The sequence below is a fragment of the Silurus aristotelis genome, assembly GCF_946808225.1.
Source record: "Silurus aristotelis genome assembly, chromosome: 9".
Classification (NCBI taxonomy): domain Eukaryota; kingdom Metazoa; phylum Chordata; class Actinopteri; order Siluriformes; family Siluridae; genus Silurus; species Silurus aristotelis.
The window spans coordinates 1,529,614-1,552,864 of NC_139582.1; the positions used below are offsets into that span (position 1 = coordinate 1,529,614).

The 23,251-nt window shown below is 40.7% G+C and overlaps 1 protein-coding gene across 3 annotated transcripts in view; it reads right to left on the bottom strand.

The window, feature by feature from the left end:
- The window catches only part of acsf3 (acyl-CoA synthetase family member 3), a 47,170-nt gene that overhangs the window by 13,345 nt on the left and 10,574 nt on the right, over window positions 1-23,251 (bottom strand). For all 3 annotated transcript variants that reach the window (XM_083550118.1, XM_083550119.1, XM_083550117.1), the window contains exons 5-7: window positions 20,975-21,120; window positions 16,272-16,369; window positions 16,040-16,166 (exon numbers count right to left, since the gene is read on the bottom strand). In XM_083550118.1, the coding sequence (XP_083406244.1) occupies window positions 16,040-16,166; window positions 16,272-16,369; window positions 20,975-21,120 (371 nt within the window). The remainder of the gene's footprint in view (window positions 1-16,039; window positions 16,167-16,271; window positions 16,370-20,974; window positions 21,121-23,251) is intronic.

Sequence of the window (23,251 nt, forward strand, 5' to 3'; positions counted from 1 at the left end):
ATCTTCTGCGAGACCCCTGGGTTATATTCGATAAACTGTCCCTCTCTCTCCCCCTCCTTCTTTTCTTCCTGAATACCCCCCCCCCCCCCCCCAACCAGTTCCCTCTTCCTTCTCCGCTGAGAAGCCCGGCGTCAATAGAGGGCCCATCTGTTCCCATACATCATGCTCTTCATTTCAGTTTATTAGCCGGGATAAATCATAAATATTTCATTATACATCACGGCGGCTGTCGCTGCGCCGACGCGATTTATCACGGCCGGCCCTCTCGCCGCTCGGCGTGCAGCAATAAGCTTTCCAGTCTATTAAACAAGATTGATACAGTGTGTAAATTTAGATATTGGGAATTTCTTCACACACCACTGCTTCTCTCTGATAGGCTCGTGGAGGGGGGGGGGGGGTGTTGGAGTCTGTGTGTGTGTGTGTGTGTGTGTGTGTGTGTGTGTGTGTGTAAAAAGAGAGATCAAGCAAAAAGAAAGCAAACAAAAAAAACCAGAGGCAGTAGCAGAGTCGAGGGAGACACGAAGGAGGACGACAGAGAAAGAGAAAACAGAGCAGACATGGCATTGGATAGGAAGATAAGAAAATGGAAAAAGGGGTGAAAAATTGGTGATGGAGGAAGAGAAAGATAGAGAGAGTAAGATGGGCAAAATGGGGAAAGGAGGCAGAATGGTAGAAAGGGTAAAAGGTAGACAAGAGATAGAAAGAGAGATCGAATGAAGGAGAGAAAAAGAGAAGCAGGGACAGATGGAGACAGGAAGAAAAAGAAAGTGAGTTGAAGAAAAGAGAGATGGAGAAAAGGACAGACGAAAGAGAGAGTGAGAGGGAAGGACAGAACTAATTGAGAGAAAATGAGACAGAACAGAGAGGTGAAAATAGTGTCAGAGAGAGAGAGAGAGAGAGAGAGAGAGAGAGAGAGAGAGAGAGAGAGAGATATTCTGGGAAGAAATGAGAGCGAGGGAGAGAGTGGACTCAGTCTGCCCATGGAGACGGGGCGACACCCACAGTCTGAGCTGCACTTCCTCACTTAAGGCACCCAATAGAACCACATTTAATCCAAATTCTTCACCAAAATAAACCAAATAATCCCCAATCAGTATATTTTTATTAGTTTTAAAACTTTAAATAATACTTTTGAAGTTTTTATCAACATGAACATGTATAAATATTGATGTTTTAATGCAAATGTAAGTTTATTATCAGTGAAACCGAACTCAACGTAGAGCATGAAGACAAAATATTCTTGTAAATGTTTTAAAGTAATTTTGGTGTTTTAAATAAAGTAAACCATCAGGACACAGAACTTTTTGCTATGTTTCCACACGGACGATTTTAATTGCCGGATTTTGGTCCTCGGCTTTTGAGACTCGGTGCAGCAGTAAAACAAATGTTTAATGATTAAAAAGAATTTTCCGGTGGGTTTTTAGTAAAGAAAGGATGTGGTGAAAAAAAAAACTGTGTGTTGCATTGAAGGTTTTAATTTCGGCACTTTCTTTTTTTTCGAAATTTTTTTATAAAAACGTCCGACAGAAACGCGAGCTGCGTTAATCGCGCGTTAATAAAACTAATGGCGTTAAAATTAATTAACGTTAACGTGTTATTGACGTCTTAAATTTGACAACCGTAATTATAGTATATTATTATTATAGTTGTTATTTCTGAATGACTGGTATATCTGGGGTTATGTGTCTCTAAAAGAGAGAGAGAGAGAGAGAGAGAGAGAGAGAGAGAGAGAGAGAGAGAGAGAGAGAGAGAGAGAGAGAGAGAGAGAGACCTAATCGAGAGATTAGACAGAACTAATGGAGTAAGAATGAAACAAAACAGAAAGCAGGGAGGTGAGAAAGAGAGACAATGAGAAAGAAAGAGAGAAAAAAAAAGGGAGAGAATACAAGACAAAGGAAGCATCTTCAAACCGACAGAAAAAACTATAAACTGAGACAGGGTGTAAAAAAAAAAAAAAAAAAGAAGGAGGATGAAGTAAAGAAATGGGCGAGAAGAGAATGTGACACCCCCCCCCCCCTCCCCCAATTTCAATACCACACCCAAACGAGGCATGACATCATTCAGTCACACTCTCCTAATTCTCTTCTAATGGAAATGGAATGGGGGAACGAAAGCCTGTTTTACATGGGGGCAAAGATAAGATGGCTAAATGTATGTGTGTGTGTGTGTGTGTGTGTGTGTGTGTGTGTGTGTGTGTGTGTGTGTGTGTGTGTGTGGCCATGCATTTAGGAGGCTGTTCAGCCTATAAAAAGATCCATAATGGCTCTGTGGAGGAATCAAAGGTCACAGGAAGTTTTCAACCTGCAGGTCAGGCGCCTTTTTTGAGGTTCTGACACTGCGTGTGTGGTGGTGGTGGTGGTGGTGAGGGGCAGGAGGTGAGATGGAGACTCGGCTATGATTAGTGGAAAGGAGGCTGATGGGACTTGTGTTACACGCAGGCAGTGATTATGAGTGTGTGTGTGTGTGAGTGTGTGTGTGTGTGTGTGCTGTTGTTATGGTGGAAGGCGATACGCTCCAACAACTTTCCTAATTAAAATGATAAGAAGCCTTATTGCACATGTGGCCCTGTTTTCTTCGCCTCCCGCCGCTCTGATGTGTTTAAAGAAAAGCTGTCAGACGTAGAAAGCGCTGGAACTCACAACAGCACACAACAGACCTAAAGTTCAACGCGACGCATGCAGCCGAAGGTTTCAGATCGCACACTGCAACAAACACATAGGGGTTTTAACGCCATCTGGTTCACGGCGCTGAATTCAAAAGGAAAAATGCCAGGTATATTGGGTGTGTAATATAATCCGAAATGTTCTTATTGGTTCCTCGAGAGGAACCAGACTTAAAAGGGAACCCACCCTTATCCTCTACACCAAATGTCTATTCATTACAGTTCCATCATTGTTGATGTGTGCAGTGATTAAACACAACCCGTGGTCCTGAGCACATTGTAGCAGACTGCTGATATTAATTCAAGTTTAATATATCCTCGAAGTTCTTGTGTTGCTCAGTATTCTCTTTAGGCTGTACTGGTTTTGCACTGGATATCTACCTAAATCGTAACTGGCAGTTATCAACCCCCATAACAAAAAAAACCCTGACCTCGACCCCTGTCAGCTGTCCAAATACAGGCTAATATCCAACCTTCCAGAAAAAGTTGTAACACAGCAGTTCTGCTCATTAGTGATGAGATCATTTTATTGACTTACCGTATTTTTCGGACTATAAGCCGCTAATTTTTCCTACATTTTGAACCCCGCGGCTTAAACAACGAAGCTGCTAACTTATGAATTTTTCCTGGGTTTTTCCCGGTTTCACAAACTTCAAGCCAAAAAACGGAACCCCATAACATTAGACCAGTGAAATTTCCGAACGGAAACGAAAAAACGCACCTCACCTGTGTTCTGAGCTGCACGGCTTCGGGAGAAAAAAAGTTTTTTTTAAACGCACGACGATGCCAAAAGATAAACTCCCGAGAGAAATAGTTGTGAAAGGAAGAAGGAAGACAGTGAACAATGACTTACTTGGTGGGCTACTGTTTAGATACAAGCCGTTGTAACGCGTCGAGTCTGGGTGAAGGGAGAGCTCGCTAACTCCAGTTACAACACAAATCATATAAGCACAGACAGGTTTCCAAAACTCGTGCTTTTTAATTTTTCTTGGCAACCACGTTACGGGTTAGTCAAAGAAACTTAGAAATGAGCATCAGAAAATAATAAGGACATATTCCTCGGTCTTGCACACATGCAGTAATACCAGAAGAATGAGGTGGAGGCTATTCCCAAAATGCCGCTCTGCTCTTAAAGGAAGCACAACATATTTCACCCGTTACACCGTGTAACAGACACTGTCTTTCATTAAAGCCTGTGTAAAGTTCATTAGTGTAGACGGCTTATAGACAGGTGCGGCTTATTGATGTAAAAAAATAAAAATATTTGTAAAATTCAGTGGGTGCGGCTTATATATGGGTGCGCTTTATAGTCCGGAAATTACGGTGGTTCTTTGAATCTCGTTCATCAAAATTATTGACTTTTTTTGAGCCGTTCATTACTACGTTCCTTTGATATAAAGTGTTACATATTCAATAAGCAGATCACCAACACGTCAACATACACCAACCTTTACTATAGTTCAAATCATTTATATATGAATCACTACATAGCGTCTATGGCAAAAAAATGTGAGTCGGACTAGAGGACCTGTGAAACCAGAAGAGTGGAGAGCTGAACTACTCAATTCTCTTTCCTGGACATAACCTACAGAGATTTTGCGAAGCTTTGCTCACACGCGTCGTGTAGAAAATCGCTCTTTGAGATGACTCGTTCGAAATGAATCAAATAAATCAATGAATCAAATGTTATAATATGACACTGTATTATAAAAGAAACTGGGTAGAAACCCACAGATTAAATAATATAGAATACTAAAGCACAGTGACATACTGAAGTGTGCATGGAATATTATGGAAAGCGGATAGAATACTAAAGAGTAAATTACGAGTGAGGTGATCATGCAATGATGCAATTCATGACACACACACACACACAAACACACACACACTCCGGGTATGAACGCTCAGGGTATGTGCTGACACGCATACAAACAAAAACACACACCATTTTGCTGCGAGCTCAGAAAGTGGATGAGTTGACAGCTCCGGAAAAGGGCAGTGTGACAGAGGCCATGTTCTACGTCCAGCACTCTTCCACATCAGTGCACACACACATCGCTCTGACAAGCCGCTATGCTGTTCTTCTAGGTGTTACAATCCCACTGGAGTGTGTGTGAAAGAGAAAGAAAGAGAATGACAGCATCCTCTCTGTAAGGGCACATACAGACAACCCAAATCATTTCCCCTCAGCAATATACACTCCTTCATGAGTGCAAATATCCAATAACGGTGTAGCAAATGTCACCCTCCTCACCATACCATACATTTTAAAAATCAAGAGCATGATATCACATACTGATAAAGGTGACAGAAGTTTTCCATCTCAATACACAGCACTAGAGATCGACCAATTAATCGGTTTTGCCGATTAATCGTTGATTTCTGGAATTATCAGTTATCTGCAAAAAAACCCCAATTTTTTTTTTTCATGTGTCCAGTGCTGAAGCGGCTGAGAAGGTCTTCTGCCCCTAGAGGCGGATCGCTGACACCACGTGCTGTTCGTTTTAAATCGTGAGACGCCGTGCTGCACAGAGAGCGCTATATTAGATTTTTCATGCTATTATTTAGTAATGAATATCTTCATATTTATTTTACTTAGCACATTTTCATGAGATTGCCAATTTGATTGCTGGAACTATGAGCAAACATCTATAACAAGTTTTTTCCGTGTTGCGTTATACAGTATGAGAGCGGCCTCTAGAGGCGATTTACTGCCATTATGTGCCGTTTAAGTGAAGTGAAGTTTTTTTTTTTATTCATTTTGGATGTGTTATTTATTGACTGTTACTTTTTGTTTAGATTTTCATATGCCTTTTATTTATCTCAATATTAATTTAATTCATATATTCGTATTTATTTTATTTGGCACATGTTCTTGAGTCAGTACTGTTTTACATGTAGTGTTATGTTTGTTTGATTAATCAGTTATCAACAAGTAAAATCCAACTTAGCTATCGGTATCGATACTATCGGTTGACCTCTAATAAGCACTACTTCACACTGCTGTCTATCATCAGCCCGTGTAAATGTGGATGTGTTCAAATTTAGAGGTCGTCCGAGTCGTCATTTTGCAGAATTATCAGCACCGATATTTAATTGCTGGAACTATCTGCAAAAATCCATCGCAATAGTTTTTCCGGGTCGCGTTACACAGTACGAGAGCGGCCTCTAGAGGTGAATCACTGATGCTACATGCTGTTTATTAGAAGTGTCTTTTTGATTCATAACTGTTTTTATTTATTTGAAGTGTTTTATTAATTTTCTTGGTTCAGTCTGAATGCTTCATTTTTTTTAGCATTATTAATATAATTCATGTATTTATTTTATTTAGCACATCATGATTCAGTACTTTATTTGTGTGTAATAAAATACTATTATTAGAAGTACTATTTTACATTCTTTTTAGTAACATATTATATATTTTACTATTTTACATACATAGTCTAATCCACGCGCCTTAACGTCACACAGGCAACACAAGCGTGTCCCAATTTACGGATTATATTTACTAGAGTATAAATACACGCTACACACAAACTAACGTTATGAACAGTTCCATGCGGCTGTGTTTCAAACCATCGGCCTTATTCAACACATAGCAGGTCAGAGTGTGGACTGAGACAATTACGAGACCTAGGAGTCCAGAGCAACATCATGAAAGAAGTTGTGATTCATGTGACGTTTTTCTAAATCCCAACATCACATTAAAGAAGTATGAAGTAATAACACACACACACACACACACACACACACACACACACACACACACACACACACACAAACAAAACATGAGCAGAGCTTAAAATTAGCTTATCTTGTCTAGATAAATGAAGATGATGCTGATTGATCCCTCTGAAGAAGTAGTAAAGCGCGTGAAGAACACACGCGCACACACACACACACACACACACACACACACACACACACACACACACGCACACGCACACATGAATATTAATAGCGGCGCTCAGGCGCAGGCGACTCGCTGGAGGAGCTAATGAGGATGAAGACGTGACGGACTGAAATCAGCAGCTCTGATCAGATTGATCTTCCAGAACTTTTGCTCTCTTTTTGTCGCTTGATTTTTTTTTTGGAGTTTCTAATTAATACATTATATGAAAGAGCTCTGAAAGACGGATCTAACTTGTCTGATAACATGCAAAGACATGAGGCTCTGTGTTAATAAGCGTGGTTTTTATCTGCACCATGCTTGCTGAGAAACATGGAGATCGGATTTCACCTCTGGATGCCTGATCTCACATCAGAATTTCAGCTCCAGGATTCCAGATCAGATGATAATTTTGGACAGAAACAGTGGGGTGATTTGTTACGGTCTGATTTTTTTTTCTTCATTATAAAATCTTAATGATCTGAACAAAGCATTGTGGATACTTCACCATAAGATTGGACTGTGCTTCTTTTTGAACATCTCATTCCACATTTGCTGTTATAATTATATTTACTCCTCTGGGATGATGTTCCACTAGATGCTGTGGAGATTTGTGCTCATTCAGCCACAAGTTAAGTAGAGGAGGAAGTGAGAAGGCCTGGGGTGCAGTCAGAGCTCGATAGCAGTAGATCTTCATGGAGCTGGCTTTGTGGACATTTGCATTTTCACGATTAAGCAGGTTTGGATCTCCTAATTGTCCAGGTGATAAGAAAATGACATTTTGCACAATCCTATAAGCACATATAAGCAAAATGTCGGGTGTCCTAATACTTTTGGGCAGAAAAAAGTATAAACAGTCGTTCCTTCATCAGGGTCTAATCACAGCTGAGGTAAAGAGATCTCCGGTAACTTTCAGAGCACAGCAGCTGAGCGTCAGGGAGAAACGCTGAACCTTTCACACTGTAATAATCATTCATTCACTGAGAAGGTGTGGGTGGGCAAAGTGGCACGGGGGCGGGGCTGCAAGCCGTTAATCCCACTAAACCTCTACGTGCGAACTCAACACGAGCCAAGAGCCGTCCACCTCCATACGCAAAAAACAATAACAAACAGGAAAAGTAAAGTGTACTGGGAGTCGGTCATGTAGTCGAGGTGTTCAGGATTTTTCTTCTAGGTGTGTGTGCGTGTGTATAAGTGTGTGTGTGAGAGTGAGTGTGTATGTATGTGCGTGAGAACATGTGTATATGGGTAAGTGCTTAAAACTTGATGTGATATAATCGATTTATCGTTTGTTACATATTTGCATCACGTGAATTTATTTCGATATTATTAGTAGTAGATGTGCTAAACTTTTATTATTTACAAAGTGAGCAATCATTTAAAAATATATATATTTTTAATTACTAAACACTGATGCGCAGAGTCTCAAATTCGAGCACCAAAATCCTCCATGATGCGCACATCCGGCAATTAAAACCGTCCGTGTGGAAACACAGCAAAAGTTCAGTTTGGTGTCCTGATGTTTTACGTAATTTTAAAACACCCTCATTACTTTAAAACTTTTACCTTTTGTCTTCACACATTATGTTGAGTTTGGTTTTACTAATAAATATTTGCACGTGTGTGTGTGTGTGTGTGTGTGTGTGTGTGCACTCATATACGTGTCAGATGTTTTTCAGGGTGAATGTATATGTTTTTGTGTGTATATATGTAAATCTTAGTTTGTGTTTATACATATTTTTGCTATGCATGTATATGTATGTCAGTGTGTATAGGTGTGTGTGTGTGTGTGTGTGTGTGTGTGTGTGTGTGTGTGTATAATATTTGTATTTGTGTGCTCAAAACAAAGCAAAGATAATTTTCAGTAGCTACATGTGTACACAATTATACAACAATCCAATACACACACACACACACACACACACACACACACACACACACACACACACACACACACACACACACACACACACACAGCCTTTCACTGAAACTTTTCTACGCTAGCAGAGTAGCTTTCTTTCAGAGCCAGGATAAAGCGACCCAATCAATCCCTTCATCCAGAGTAAAGTGCTCCTGCTTGGCTTTCCTCCGTCACGTGCCCTGGAGCAGAGGCGGCAGGATGGACAGGATGGAGAAGATGGAGAGGAGGCCCGTGGACTCAGAGTATACCCAAGGGGAAGTGTGATTTGATTCGAGTCAATAAAACCACTACAGTCCATCCATCGTGAAGTGCTCGCTCGTCCCCCAGCTGAGCGTTCTGCTCTTAATTACCCGAGCCGAAATAACACTCAATAATGCATGGGTTTCTGTTATGGAGCGAATAAACCCAGGATCATCCAGGTGTCGGCGTTACCTGCCTTCACGCCTGAAATCACTCAATCGCGGAAAACCAGTTACCGCTTTCGATCTAAAAAGCGATGCCGAAGGTGAATGGGGCAGATGGAGGGGTTGTGGAGGGGAAAGAAAGGTGGAGTAGCAACCATCCGGAAAAATGAGGGTGAATGGAGATATTGCCTTGATTATAGGTGCCCCAGGGGAGAGGTAATCCTCCTCAGAAAAAGGAGCTTTAGGTAGATTCATTGGTCACATGGAAAGAAGAGAACTCACACAAGCGGTTTCTTACATTCTACAATTAGATTTTATGTCACCCAAATGAAGCTAATGTAGTCCATCCTGGAGAAACTTTCATTTTAATGCATGAACAAACGAAGAAACTAGAGAAGAAGAAGAAGAAGAAGAGGAGAAAAGCTGAAACGGCTGAAAGGATGAAGATTACAAAAAAAATGACAAAGATTCTCCTTCCACCACACAGGAACTTGGAGAACATTTTGGAAACTGGATGTTCCTCAAAAGAACTCTGTAGAAAGCTGTGAACTTGTTTTATTAGAAGTGATTCCACACAGCAAGATGTTCTGAGATTGGAACTCACTGTTGGACCACAGACGTAGTGAGGCTACAGTGGAACTGAAACTTCATTTAAACAATTTTATACTTCATTTAATATCAGCTGTTCATTAGAAGTAAAAGTACCTTCTGAAATGTTTCGTTTTTTCCCCCAGGATTCATCCAGCTTTTCCTTTTTTTGGCTTTAATGTCTAATTTATATTGCATTTATTGAATCAGTGTGGAGTTCAGAGGTTGGGCCTTGATCTCAGAGTAGATTAATGAAGGAGCATCTGAGGAGCTCGGACAGATACATGAATCTATAAATTCAGATCCAATTTTTATTTTATTGCCCAGCAGTGTTTTATGATCTACAACCTTTTTTGTGGGCATGGACAGCTTCATGAAAAATATAATTTATTATATTTAATCTCACACACACACACACACACACACACACACACACACACACACACACACACACACACACACACACACACACACACACACACACACACACACACAGTTATAGTTCATCTGTAAAGTATTCACAGCACTTCAGTTTTTCCGTATTTTGTTATGTTTCAGCTTTAAGCACACAGACCAGATAACAAAAGAATGACTACAGGACTCTGTGAAGGTCCTCGAGTGGCCCAGCCAAAAGCCAGACTTGAACCTGACCCGACGCTCCCCATTCAGCCTGATGGATCTTGAGAGGTTCTGCAAAGAAGAATGAGAGAAACTGCCAAAAATAGGTGTCAAGCTTGTAGCTTCAAACTCACAAAGACTTGCGACTGTAATTGGTGCCAAAAAAGCTTCAAGTATTAAAAACTTTGTACGTGTGATTTTCTTTCATTTTTTATTTATAATAAATTTGCAAAGATTTCAAACAAACTTCTTTTACATTGTCATTATGGGCTTTTGAGAAAAATAAAGAATTCAATCCATTTTGGAGTAAAGCTGTAACATAACAAAATGTGGAAAAAGTGAAAACTGTGAATACTTTCCAAACGCACTGAAATAATGACCCCAAACACACTAAAATGACCAAGTTAGGTACTGATATACTGTAGGTGAGTTGAGGAGGTCTGGGGTGCAGCGTTCACGTTTATTCCAAAGACGTTCGAAAGAGTTGGAGCTCTAAAGCAGAAGATCTTCCACATCTTTCCAACCCATGTAAAGCAGATCTTTATGGAGCTGAAGTTGTGCACAGGGGAATTATCATGCTGGACAAACAATGCACCATTTATTCCTTCAGTCTACAAAGAAACGGGAAACGTCCTAATCTGGCAACCCCAGTGTACAAACCACAACGGTAACGATGTCACCCTCAGAATGCACAAGATTTGCTGTAATTGCAACTAATTAAAGAAAACAATGGATTACGTCCAGGATTTTAGCACAGAAAAGTGTAATTGCTGAAAAAAACAAACAAACAAACAAACAAGCAGAAAAACTACATACTCCAGCCGGTCATTTTTCCGACTGTTTCTCTTGGAGAAAAGAAGAACCTCTGATTCTCTGTAAACTCATAGGAAGCGAAGAGTCACCTGATAAATAACGTAAATCTACTGCTTTACAATCGTATGTCTGACCATGTGATCTTTTCTGTGCTATTATGTCTGTTAATCTTCTTTCCTTTAAACTGTGGTTTGTGGTCTTTTGTTTGACACCACATGAGCAGCATGTATGTAAAAATCTCCACACTTCCCCACTGGGACCATACTGCCCCTACTACCACCCCTACTACCACCCCTACTACCACCCCTACTACCACCCCTACTACTGCTGAAAAATCCAGAGTAAGCAGAAGAACAGGACACACACTACGGTCAATAATCTGAGCCCATCTGTCTCCGTTGATTCCCCAATGCCACTGTCTGACCTCCGCTCGGAAACCAGAGAGGAGTGGTGGAGCAGCTAGTTAACATCCTTCCCTCCTCCCTCACCTCCTCCTCCTCCTCCTCCTCCTCCACCTCCTCATCGCTCCTCAGCTCTTCGCTTCATCCACAGCGGTTATTTATGAGCCCTCGGTCTAATGCGTGCTCCCCAGGCAGTGCTTGGTCGAGCACGGCCAACTTTTAGCGTGCCTCTATTATTCATAAGTATGCGCGAGCAGCATTTGGAAAATTGCTAATGCTTTTCCTCTACGTCCCCTCCCCCTCCCCTCCCTTTACTTATATATTTATATATTTATTTATTTATGTATTGTTTCCCGGTGCGTTATTCATTCCGGGAAAGATTCTCTTCCTCTTTTCTTTACCCATGAGCTCTTTCTCTTTTTTTAGTTTTTTTTTTTTTCCTCTGTATAAATAGTTCCAGACAATCAATAATAAATAATGAATTTTTTTCCTCGACTCGAAGCTCAGACTCCACATGGTAAAAAACTCTAATAAAAGCTAAAAACCTGTACACCAAAAATCTTTTTTTACATTAATTTTTTTATCCTGCCTAAAAGGTTTTCTCTAAGTCATACGACACCTGATGTAGAGCTGTAGAGTGTTTCTCTTTTAATCGTAGTGAAAAACTACATATATTCAATCAAAAAACATCTTGAAATTCCATTTGTGTAGAAAAGATTTTATTCTTATTACGACTGTTGATTAATAAATTATAGATCAGTTATCAAAGATCAATTATTGTACATCATGTTACTATATACACACAAAGGTTTGTAGACACCGGTGTGTAAGATAGCTATGTGCTTCTTTATTTCCCACTCCATTTACTGAAAAACCTCCACTCTTCTGGGAAGATGTTCCACTAGATTCTATGGAATTTCGAGCTCATTCATCCACAAGGATTTTATTCGCATTATAAAATCCTCCCTTAGCATGAAGAACAGCTTTACACAATTTCAGCACCTGGACAGTTCTCCAATCATTCAGCTGAAATACTTCACCGTGTCTCTTGTAAAACTCATCAAAGATGTTCTTCACTAGTTGGAGATTTTCTGGTTCATCTCAGAGCAGATCAGTAGGATTGAGGTGCGGTGACTGGGCAGGTTGTTCCATGCCAGACGACTGTTTGCTCTTTAAAAAAACGCTCACAGCGTTCGGACATTTTCGTCGCTTCCGCTCGTGTTGTATTATGAAGTCGCTTCCAATGAGCCGCAGTCAAGATGGTGTTAAAGTATGGAATTGGAGCCGTGTTGGTTCAGGATTCCTTTCACTTTCTCCAAACAATTAATCTTTTACCTCCATGTGCAAGTGTGGGGGTGAGGGAGTCTGATCACATCATCTCTCCTTTTCTCCAGCTTACACAAATTCTTCTGGTGGAGACACAAATGTCCCATTTCGACTCCACAGAACTTTCTATCATTTATTTATTTTTTGGTTGCATTTCCATGTTTCACATCCACTCTATATATATTTATTGCACTGCTTCACTGGTCAAAAGGTTTCTAAAATCTAATATTGGATTTTCTCCCATCAACATCCTTAGAGACTTTCTGCTGAGCAACACTGATTTTTTACTTTTTAAGCGAACACTTGAGGACGTCCAGAAGAGCTGGACCTTCTCATATGACCCTCACCAGCTCCTGACACCTGACCCCTCCGTGCCATCACCAACATACAGTTCAACATCAAGCAGAACATTTAGAGAGGAAGAAATAATGAAGAAACTCCAGACTCGAAATCATAATACTTTGGATTCTTAAGTACTTTTGGAGGTAAATATTTCTGTACTTTTACACAAGTGAAAGTTTAAATGATGAAGTTTACTGGAGGAATATTTTACTGGAGGATCTACATTTACGCAACTACATGCTTTTTGAACTTCAGTTTGTAAACTGTATTTACTCTGGTTATATTTGTGCAATATTAAGTTTCACTTGATCTTATTGATCATTTGTGACAAATATGTGGGAAAAAAAGGTAAAGGGTAAATATTTCTTCATAGCAACATACACACCGACTTCAAACCCGGCACTGAACGACAAGAAGAAAGGGAAGCATGTGGAAACGTTGAGCAAGAAAAAAAAAAAAAGAGACAGAGAGAGACGGGATGACACTAAAGAGCACATGGAAAATCGATGATAACGAACGAGTGTGACGAAAAGTGAGCGTGCGACGGAGTGACAGATCGTCTATCGAGATGCCAGTCAGAGCCGGTGGCCTTCCGCACACCATTAAAGACAGAGTCGTGTTATTGATCCCATTTCTCTCTCTCCTCTCGTTTTCATCCGTGTATTCCAACTGTCTGTTCCACTACATCTCTCTCTTTTTTCTTTTCTCGCTCTGAGAAAACGGTATTGTACTGTAGGAACAAATAATAATAATAATAATAATAATAATTTGCATGAAGAATAATCATGACACATTTTTCTATTTGATTAACTGCACACACACACACACACACACACACACACACAATAGGATTCAAGGCAGAAATAAAAAAGTGAAAAAATGAGAGCAGATTTGCAGAAAGATGGTGTTATATTATATTTCAGACTGCACAGACAGGTGACAGGTGAAGAGAAGTGACGACGAGGAGGAGGAGAGCGATATGGAAAACTCGGTGAGAATTAAAATCCCTATACAGAATCACTGCAATCAAACTCGATGAAACCGTTGGAGCCAGTCGTGTTATTAGAGCATCGCTACTCAGTGGGGAGAGGGAGGGAAATTCCTTTTCTTTTCACACCGTTAAACTGCAAAAAATCAGTGTCGAAATATACGAAATAAACGCATGATATAAAAAAAATACAGACTAGAAACAAGTCAAATGATCTGCCAGGGCACGTTAAATTGCAAGCAGTCGATTTAGTGTAATTAATTTAAGACTAGCTTGTTAAATTTAAATTGAAAAAAATTAAAAAAGATCTTAAAACCAGAGCTACTAAACAAGAGACGTCCTCTTAATTTAAACGATTATATCTTCTGAATTAAAATCGGACAAAGAATTTTAACTATAAACAAAAAACTATAAAAAAAAAAAAAAAAAAAAAACACGCATTTGGAGTAAATAACAGTAATGAACAAGTCCTGAGTGTTAAAACCAGTATTACAGCTAAACTGGTTCGTTTTTTTTTCTAGATTAGACTCTTGTAATGCTTTACTGTCTGGATGTTGTAGTACGTGTGGATTCCCGAGAATTTTAAAATAATCCGCAACTTGCTGTTATTTAGGTTTCAAATGAAAACCCACAAATTTTCCAAACCAGGAATTATCGGGGTTGGACTGTGTGTGTGTGTGTGTGTGTGTGTGTGTGTGTGTGTGTGTGTGTTATGTAAATATATATAAATATATGAGGGGAAGGAGTTTCACCTCAAAGGCACAAAACCGGCATGTTTTTCTGCCTCAAACTATTCTATTAAATATTAGTTTTTTTTCAGTCAAATAAAAGGTGTTGAAAGCAGATATATATTATAGATATATATATATATACATATAAATGATCAGAAGTCTACTGGAGCATCAGTGTAATACATGAGCAGGCAGGCAGGCTGTAATATTAGTCACTTGTGCGCCACACAGTAGCTGACTTAATCATCAGTCTGAGCCTGTAATCAGCAGCTTCGACAGAAACGAGCCTCAGAAACATGGAATGTTTTGCACCATTAAACACGTCGAGTTCGACCTGCGGAGAGTCGGAGCACACGGAGCACAACGGAGGACAGGGAGGACACGGAGCACACGGAGGACACGGAGCACACGGAGATCAGGAGGCAGTATGGAGAACCTCAACGTTCACACTCACTCTGTGTTTTTTTCCCTGTGGTTTTAACACTAACATGCACAAGACTCTGTTTTGACTGGAGGATGAAACTGGCATAAAGCATGCACACACACACACACACACACACACACACACACACACACACACACACACACACACACACACACACACACACACACGGTCTGGAGGGAGCTGATTGCACTGTGACTCATTACAGTGTGGCTGTGTGTAATGGAGTGTGACAGCAGCGCATACACACTGCGGCTCTGTCCTCACAGCCCCTCAGCCAATTACACACACACACACACACACACACACACACACACACACACACACACACACACACACACACACACACACACACACACTCCTCTGTGCTGGTTCACCCTCCTCACTATCATGTTTTCTTCACTTACAGTCGAATGCAAAACCCTTTTATAACATTATTATATTATATTAAAATAATAAAATATTTTTTACATTTTTAAATTTATGTATTTAAATAAATCAAAAATGTTATCAAAGGTTTTGCCCAAATATGAGGCTTCCTACATGTAGGTCACAATCAACATCACCACCATCATCAGAAAAAAAACACGGAGCTTTTAAATGAAGAGTGCGATGGCCGCTGACTAAAACCCAGGACTTCAAAGCATACGGGTAAAAGATCCAAAAATGATGAATTATCTTGAAAAACTGGCTTCTTATTCAGCATATTCTACACACAGTTTCATATGAAGGAAACAGCAGAATAATGGAGAGATTTGGAGGGGTGCCAATATTTCTGAACCCAACAGCTCATTTGTGTTTCTGTAAACACATTTTGCAACCTGAAAAGGTTTATTACCGATTCAATACATGATTATTTTGTGTGTGCGCGCGCGCCCGTGTGTGTGTATGTGTGTGTGTGTGTGTGTTTGTACCAGTTTTAAACCAGCCGTCTGGTGTAAAGTTCTCCTCGGTCTGCTGTGGTTTATTCCAGTACTCCTGAAACACACAAGAGCCTCGAACCTGCAGCTCACCCTCCCGCCCTTCCAGCCCGGGCTTTACCTACACACACACACACACACACACACACACACACACACACACACAGTCAGTCGGAGGTGGTGTGGATAGTGAAGTGCATTATGGGAAAGGGAGTTAATGAAGTACCTGTGTGTGCTTGCTGTTGCCCACGGCGATGCTGGTGTTGCTCTTGTTTGTCATGACGATTCGTACTTCGACACCTGGGAGTGGAGAGCCGACTGCACCTGTGTGCGCACGCACGCACGCGCACACACACACACACACACACACACACACACACACTTACTACAAAATAGAGACAAAACACAAGATAACCACAACAGACACAACAAGTGTTTATACACAGACAGACAGACAGACAGACAGACAGACAGACAGACAGACAGACAGACAGACAGACAGACAGACAGACCCCCAAATTCAGGTGCAAGTTGGCATTTGTATCGTGATGCATTGTTTTTAACATATTTTTGTCAGTAAAAAGCAATTAATTTCTATATAATTATTAGCAGATGCACTAAAATTGTGTTATTTAGAAAGTGAACAATAATTTGTGAATAATATCCTCTATGTAGATTGATTTCTCGTCACTAAACTGTATCTCGAGCGCGTTCTCTCAGCGCCGCTGCTGCTACGACGTGAATATGACGCATCGCAACACTACAGAGACGGAGGCGTGTCCTGAGAGTCACATAGAATACAGATTAACATGGCAGAGGCAGAGCTGTAACTTCCTCCAGACACAACAGGGAAAGAGCGTCTGGTTTTATTTCAGCTTTTTTCTTTTTTTTTTGTTGCACTATAAAAGGTGTGTGTGAGAAAGAGCCATAAGTTAGAAGTCAGAAGGCACTTAAGTAAATTGATGATTTGCTGTTTGTCTGATCCAAAGAAATAAAAGTGAACAATCAGCACCCTACTGAACTGCAGAGCATCAGATTTCTCCAAATTAATAGTAATGAGTTGAATCCAATCGAAATCTGATCAAACTGCACCATAATAGGGTGAATCCTATCGCACAGCATCGGAAAAGCTGCTGGAGTTTACATCATTCCATCATTCATCCTTCAATCCAGTAAATACGTGGCCACAGGTCAGGAAGAAACAATGTTTTCCATTAAACCAACAGTTTGTTGCTTTTGAACACATCTCTAGTTACGATCAATAAGAAGACTGATGGCACTGAGGTCGAGGAACTGTCAGAAACAAGGCTAGTCCTAGCTCTGTTTTTTGATAAGACACAGTTCTTGAGCTCCACCCCTACTCCACAAACATCTAAACTCTCTCTCAAACAAATTAGTAATGTACATATATGTAATCGTCTGCCACTTTTTTATTAGTGTCTGCGATTCGGAGCAACAGAATTATAGATGTACGAGGTGGATATCAAAAGCTTAATAAAAATTATGCGGTTTTTTTTATTCATTCGGTCAGTTTTGCTCTGCAAACATCAAGAAGAGCTTGAACTCCTGGAAATGCTGGTATAAAGTGATCATCCACGGCCAGGTGTGAGACCTTACACCATTATAATGCTCTCCGCTTCACTTCGGGAAGTTCTTTACCTCCAGATCGTGCATTACGCTCACCTAACCCTGGATTTCATGTTTATGATGCCATCTAACCAAGTCTCTCTCTCGCTCTTTTTCTCTCTTTCTCTGAATGATGTGGGTTTTTGGTTTTTTTTTGGGGGGGGGGGGGGGAATCACGGCCGACACCATGTCCTCATCCTCCCTCATCCTCAGAGTCCCGGTTGTGATGATGATTTAAAAAGAGCAGTCGGCTTTTATTTCCTCGAGTTTCTCCGAATCCCTTCAGAGCTACACGCTGCACACAATCTCACACCCTCAGCTTATTCTCAGGGAGTGTTGTATTTAATGCACTCAGAGCAAGATCTTCATCCAGAACTGAAATGTCTTGCACCTCACTGAGATCATAAGGAAACGTCTACAATCTCTGTTTCACTCTGGATGGAACTGGAACTGGATGGAACCATGGTTACAGGTGTTTACAAGCAGCGTATTAGATTAGATTCAGCTGACAAATGCAAACTGCATGTTCAACGCTCTAAACTCACACCTGAACTCCTTCCAGCCAATCACAATCCACTATTCACACCTGAACTCCTTCCAGCCAATCACAATCCACTATTCACACCTGAACTCCTTCCAGCCAATCACAATCCACTATTCACACCTGAACTCCTTCCAGCCAATCACAATCCACTATTCACACCTGAACTCCTTCCAGCCAATCACAATCCACTATTCACACCTGAACTCCTTCCAGCCAATCACAATCCACTATTCACACCTGAACTCCTTCCAGCCAATCACAATCCACTATTCACACCTGAACTCCTTCCAGCCAATCACAATCCACTATTCACACCTGAACTCCTTCCACCCAATCATAATTCACTATTCACACCTGAACTCCTTCCACCCAATCATAATTCACTATTCACACCTGAACTCCTTCCACCCAATCATAATTCACTATTCACACCTGAACTCCTTCCAGCCAATCACAATCCACTATTCACATCTGAACTCCTTCCACCCAATCATAATTCACTATTCACACCTGAACTCCTTTCAGCCAATCACAATCCACTATTCACATCTGAACTTCCTGCTCCTGGAGTTGATCAGTGTTGGAGAAATGGAATGTGTGGGTATAATAAACTGTTATTGAGATTTATAATTGTATAATCACATTGTTGTATCCTTTATTCCGTGTCTGTATAGCTTGAGTATAGGCATGTGTGTGTGTGTGTGTGTGTGTGTGTGTGTATGCACACGTCTCTTAATAAAACACATCATGTATTATTCAAAGCCCCATATACTCTCCTCCAGTCAGAGATGCCCATGGGGTGTAAAGGGCAGGAAAGGGGGGAGGGAAAGAGCGAGAGAGAGAAAAACACAGCAATGAAAAAGAAATAAAGTAAGGAAAAACAGACGAACGAGCGGGTTAATACGAGCCAAAGATAATCGCTAAATAACCCTGTAACTGAGATTACTTTTTATATTTAAAAACATGTTCCTGTTATTCCTGTTACTATCACAGGCAGGAAGTGCTGGAATACTGATATGATGGATTTCTAGATACATTTTTAACACACACACACACACACACACACACACACACACACACACACACACACACACACACACACACACACACACACACACACACACACACACACACACACACACACACACACACACACACACACACACACGCATCATACATTATATACATGTATTTTATATACACACATCTGCCTAATATTGTGTTGGTCCATTTTTGCTGCTAAAACAGTCGTGACCCATCGATCATCAACAACAAGAACTTCTTCAGCAGTTTGAGCTACAGGAGCTCGTCTGTTGGATCGGAACCACACGGACCAGCCTTCACTCCTCACGTGCATCAACGATCCTCGTCCCCCACGACCCTGTCCCCGCTTCACCACTGTTCCTTTCTTGGAGAACTTTTGATAGATTCTGACCACTGCACACCACCAGACCACAAAATCTGCATTTTTATAGATGTTCTGACCCAGTCGTCTAGACGTCTCTATTTATCAAACTCGCTCAAATCGTTACGCCCATTTTTCCTGCTACTAACATCAACTTTGAGCACAATATGTTCACTGATGTAGGTGAGGTGAGAAGGCCTGGGGTTTTTTCAGTCTATGGCAGAAGATCTTGGGGCTCAGGGGCACTGACATGCTGGAACAGGTTTTGGGTCTCCTAATTCAAGTGAAGAGAAAATTTCATCCTATACAATTGTGTGTGTCCAATTTTGTTGGAACAGTTTGAGGAAGAACCACATATGGGTGGAAAGTCAAGTGTCCCAATACGGTGTGTGAATCATACACATGGTGCATGATGATCGTATATTTTTAGATGCCACCAGATTAGCATGAGAGAAGTAACCTATTTAACGCAGAGATGTTCGCATGGAGGTGGAGGGAACGAACCGTTCCTAATAATTACCACTGTGGAGAATAAACATCAGCTTTCTGTCGACAAGCAACATAAGCGATGACAAGAAGGAAAGTAAAAAACAAGGACGCTCCAGCTGGCTAGGCTCCACGCGACACGCTCACCCTGTTTGATCGCGACGAGCGTAGAACGAGCAAAAGAAAGACGAAGCCGATTCTTGATCTTCATCAGTGAGGAAAAGCGTCCTGGAGCATCCCAGAAGCCTTTTGAGAAGCGTTCTGTTCTTCTGGCTGTCACGTCTTTGTCAGAGTCAAACGTATTTCAAAAGAACCACGTGTCTCGTTTGTTTGGTACCAAAAGACCAAAGCAAGTCAGACAAAGAACTTAGAAACGGGAGTTTGACGCACGACGACGCGGCGATGCGCGGCGTACAATCAACCCTTGAGGAATTACTGTTATTTGTAGACCGCACTTGTCAAAAACCAGCATTAGAGAAACAAAACAAGATCCAGTTATAGCAATACGAGTTAATAAAGGAGTTCTGATTGATACACTAGGAACGAGTCTAGACGAACAACAGAACAATTAAACGCAAATGAAGTTGTTTTCTTTGATTCTTCTGATTTTTTCCACTGACTAATGAAGCTGAAGGTTTATTAGACACATGAACATTAGGTTGGTATGTACTTTGGTGGGGGATTTTTTTTCAACATTTGCTCTTATAATAACCCCCACATTTCTGAGATAATGTTCCACTAGATTCAGGCTCCAACTTTGTGGTAAGGGTGGAGAAGTCGGGTGTCCCAACACTTCTGGTCATGATAATATATGACTGTGTTTAGTGTGTTATGTTATATTTAGGTGATTTCTCCCTACAGTGATTACCAGGGACCCGCGGGCCGTTCAGCGGGTTGGACAGCGCCATTCCGATCTCGGTCATGCCGTAGCGCTCCAGGAGGACGTGACCTGTGATCTCTTTCCAACGCTCCAGGACGGGCCGAGGGAGAGCGGCCGAACCAGACACCATCAACCTGCGAACAGAATCGGCGTTAAGGAGAGTCGAGTTTGTACGCGTTCGGGAACGAAAGCTTTCTATTGGATGGGAGTCTCCAGTGACTGAGCACTATAATAAATATTATAGGTAATTTCATACCTAATAAAACTCTCAGAAGGTGCGCCCTTAATTATTATACAATAATAGGAACATGAACAATAATAAACTGATTATAATTTATGATAAAAAAAATAAAGAAATAAATTATCAGAAGAACAATAATACAATTAATATAATGTTATATTGATTTTCATTATTATTAGCAGTACGGGGTGGTATTAAAATGTTTCCAGACGACCGTAGTTTTGTAACACGCCAACAGAAGGCAGCACAAGGCTGCAAGCACAGTCACAGGGAGCACCGACCTTCATAATTCAGTGTGATAAGAGACGTCGTCTTGTGTACATCTGGAGCTGTGCACCTCGTGCTGTTCTGACCGCTTGCGTCACAGCTTCTCACTGAGCTCAAAAACTTGTCTTTACAAAAATACACTACAGGCCCAAAAGTATTGGGACACCCGACTTTACATTTACGGCATTTGGCAGGTGCCCTTATTCACAGCTACTTACATTCATCTCATTTATACAACTAAGCAGTTACAGGGTTAAATGCTCAGGGCCATGCTCAGGGGTCCATGAGTGGCGGCTTGTTGTCGCTGGGATTCGATCTCATGACCTTCAGATCCAAAGTCCAATGCCATAACCTCTAAGCTACCGCCCCATTTTCCAGACAATCCACTGGATGAGGTAGGATTGAATCTTCCCTTCTCAAGAACATGGAGACCCAAAAATATTTTAGCATGACAATGCCTCTGTGCACAAAGCCAGTTCCATGAAGATCTATAGAGCATGGGTTGGAAGATGTGGAAGATCTCCTGCTGTAGAGCTCCAACACTAGTGAACACCTTCGGGATAAATGTGAACGCTGACTGCACCCCAGGCTTCCTCACCTTCTCACCTACTTTACTTGCTCCCTGACTTTAACACCCTTATGTCTGAATGTGAAGTGGAGCCTCTTATACCAGCAAATGGAAACTAAATGTTGAAGGGGTGTTAAAAAGGAAGCACACACTAATCTTACGCTCGTGTTCATCAACTCTTATCCATAACAATATTAATAGATTTTACTTTGATTCTTATGTTTAGATTATGTGCAGGTTTCCTATCAGTAGCAATATTATTATAGAAGTAGAATCATATAAACTGCACAACTGGTGATACTTTCAAGATCAAATCCCAGGTTTAAGTCTCAAATCCTGAGCTTTACTTCAAGATTAAAATAAACGGAGAGGAAAAGAGCAGCGTCTGAGCTGCAGCTGCACCGAGGACAAATCTTTATACCAAATAATCATCACTCAGACTGTTTGACTGCATCATCAACTTTCATATTGATTTTAGTCTTTGGTTGGAAAAAAAAAACGTCATTTTTAGCAAAGTAATCATTTCAGACAATACGGAAATGGATCTTACTTCAAAACGAGTTGGAATAAAAATCATTATGGTGGTGTTCTGATTGAAGCTCTTTGACCCGCTGAGAGCGAATATTAATGTGGTTTGATGGCGGTTCGGAAGCTAATTATTAAAACTGCTAAAGGTGCTTATGACATCATGAATCAAGAACATTTATAGACCTTGTAAAAAGTGTCACCCAGGGAGCTCAGTGGTAAAGGCTCTGGGTTACTGATCAGAAGGTCATGAGTTTGAGACCAGTATCACCAAGCTGCAACTCTTGGGCCCTCGAGCAAGGCCCTTAACCATGTGAACAATGCCAGAGATATATATTGAAAAATGTAATTTTAAACATATGTTTCACTCGTATCATAGTTATTAATAGTTGATTAATCCATACCGATAGTTTTTCCAGCTTCCCGTCTGCTGTCATTACGAGAGCGGCCTCTAGAGGCGAATCACTGTCTGCACATGCTGTTTGTTTTTACAAGTGAGATGGTGCGCTGCGCGGAGAGCGCTGTTTTATATTTATTAATTATATAAATTCATGAATATATTAATATTAATTTAATTTTGCATATTTATTTTTTATAAAGTACTATTTTACATGGAGTGTTATGAATGTATTGGTATCAGTAAAATCCACTATCGGTCGACCTC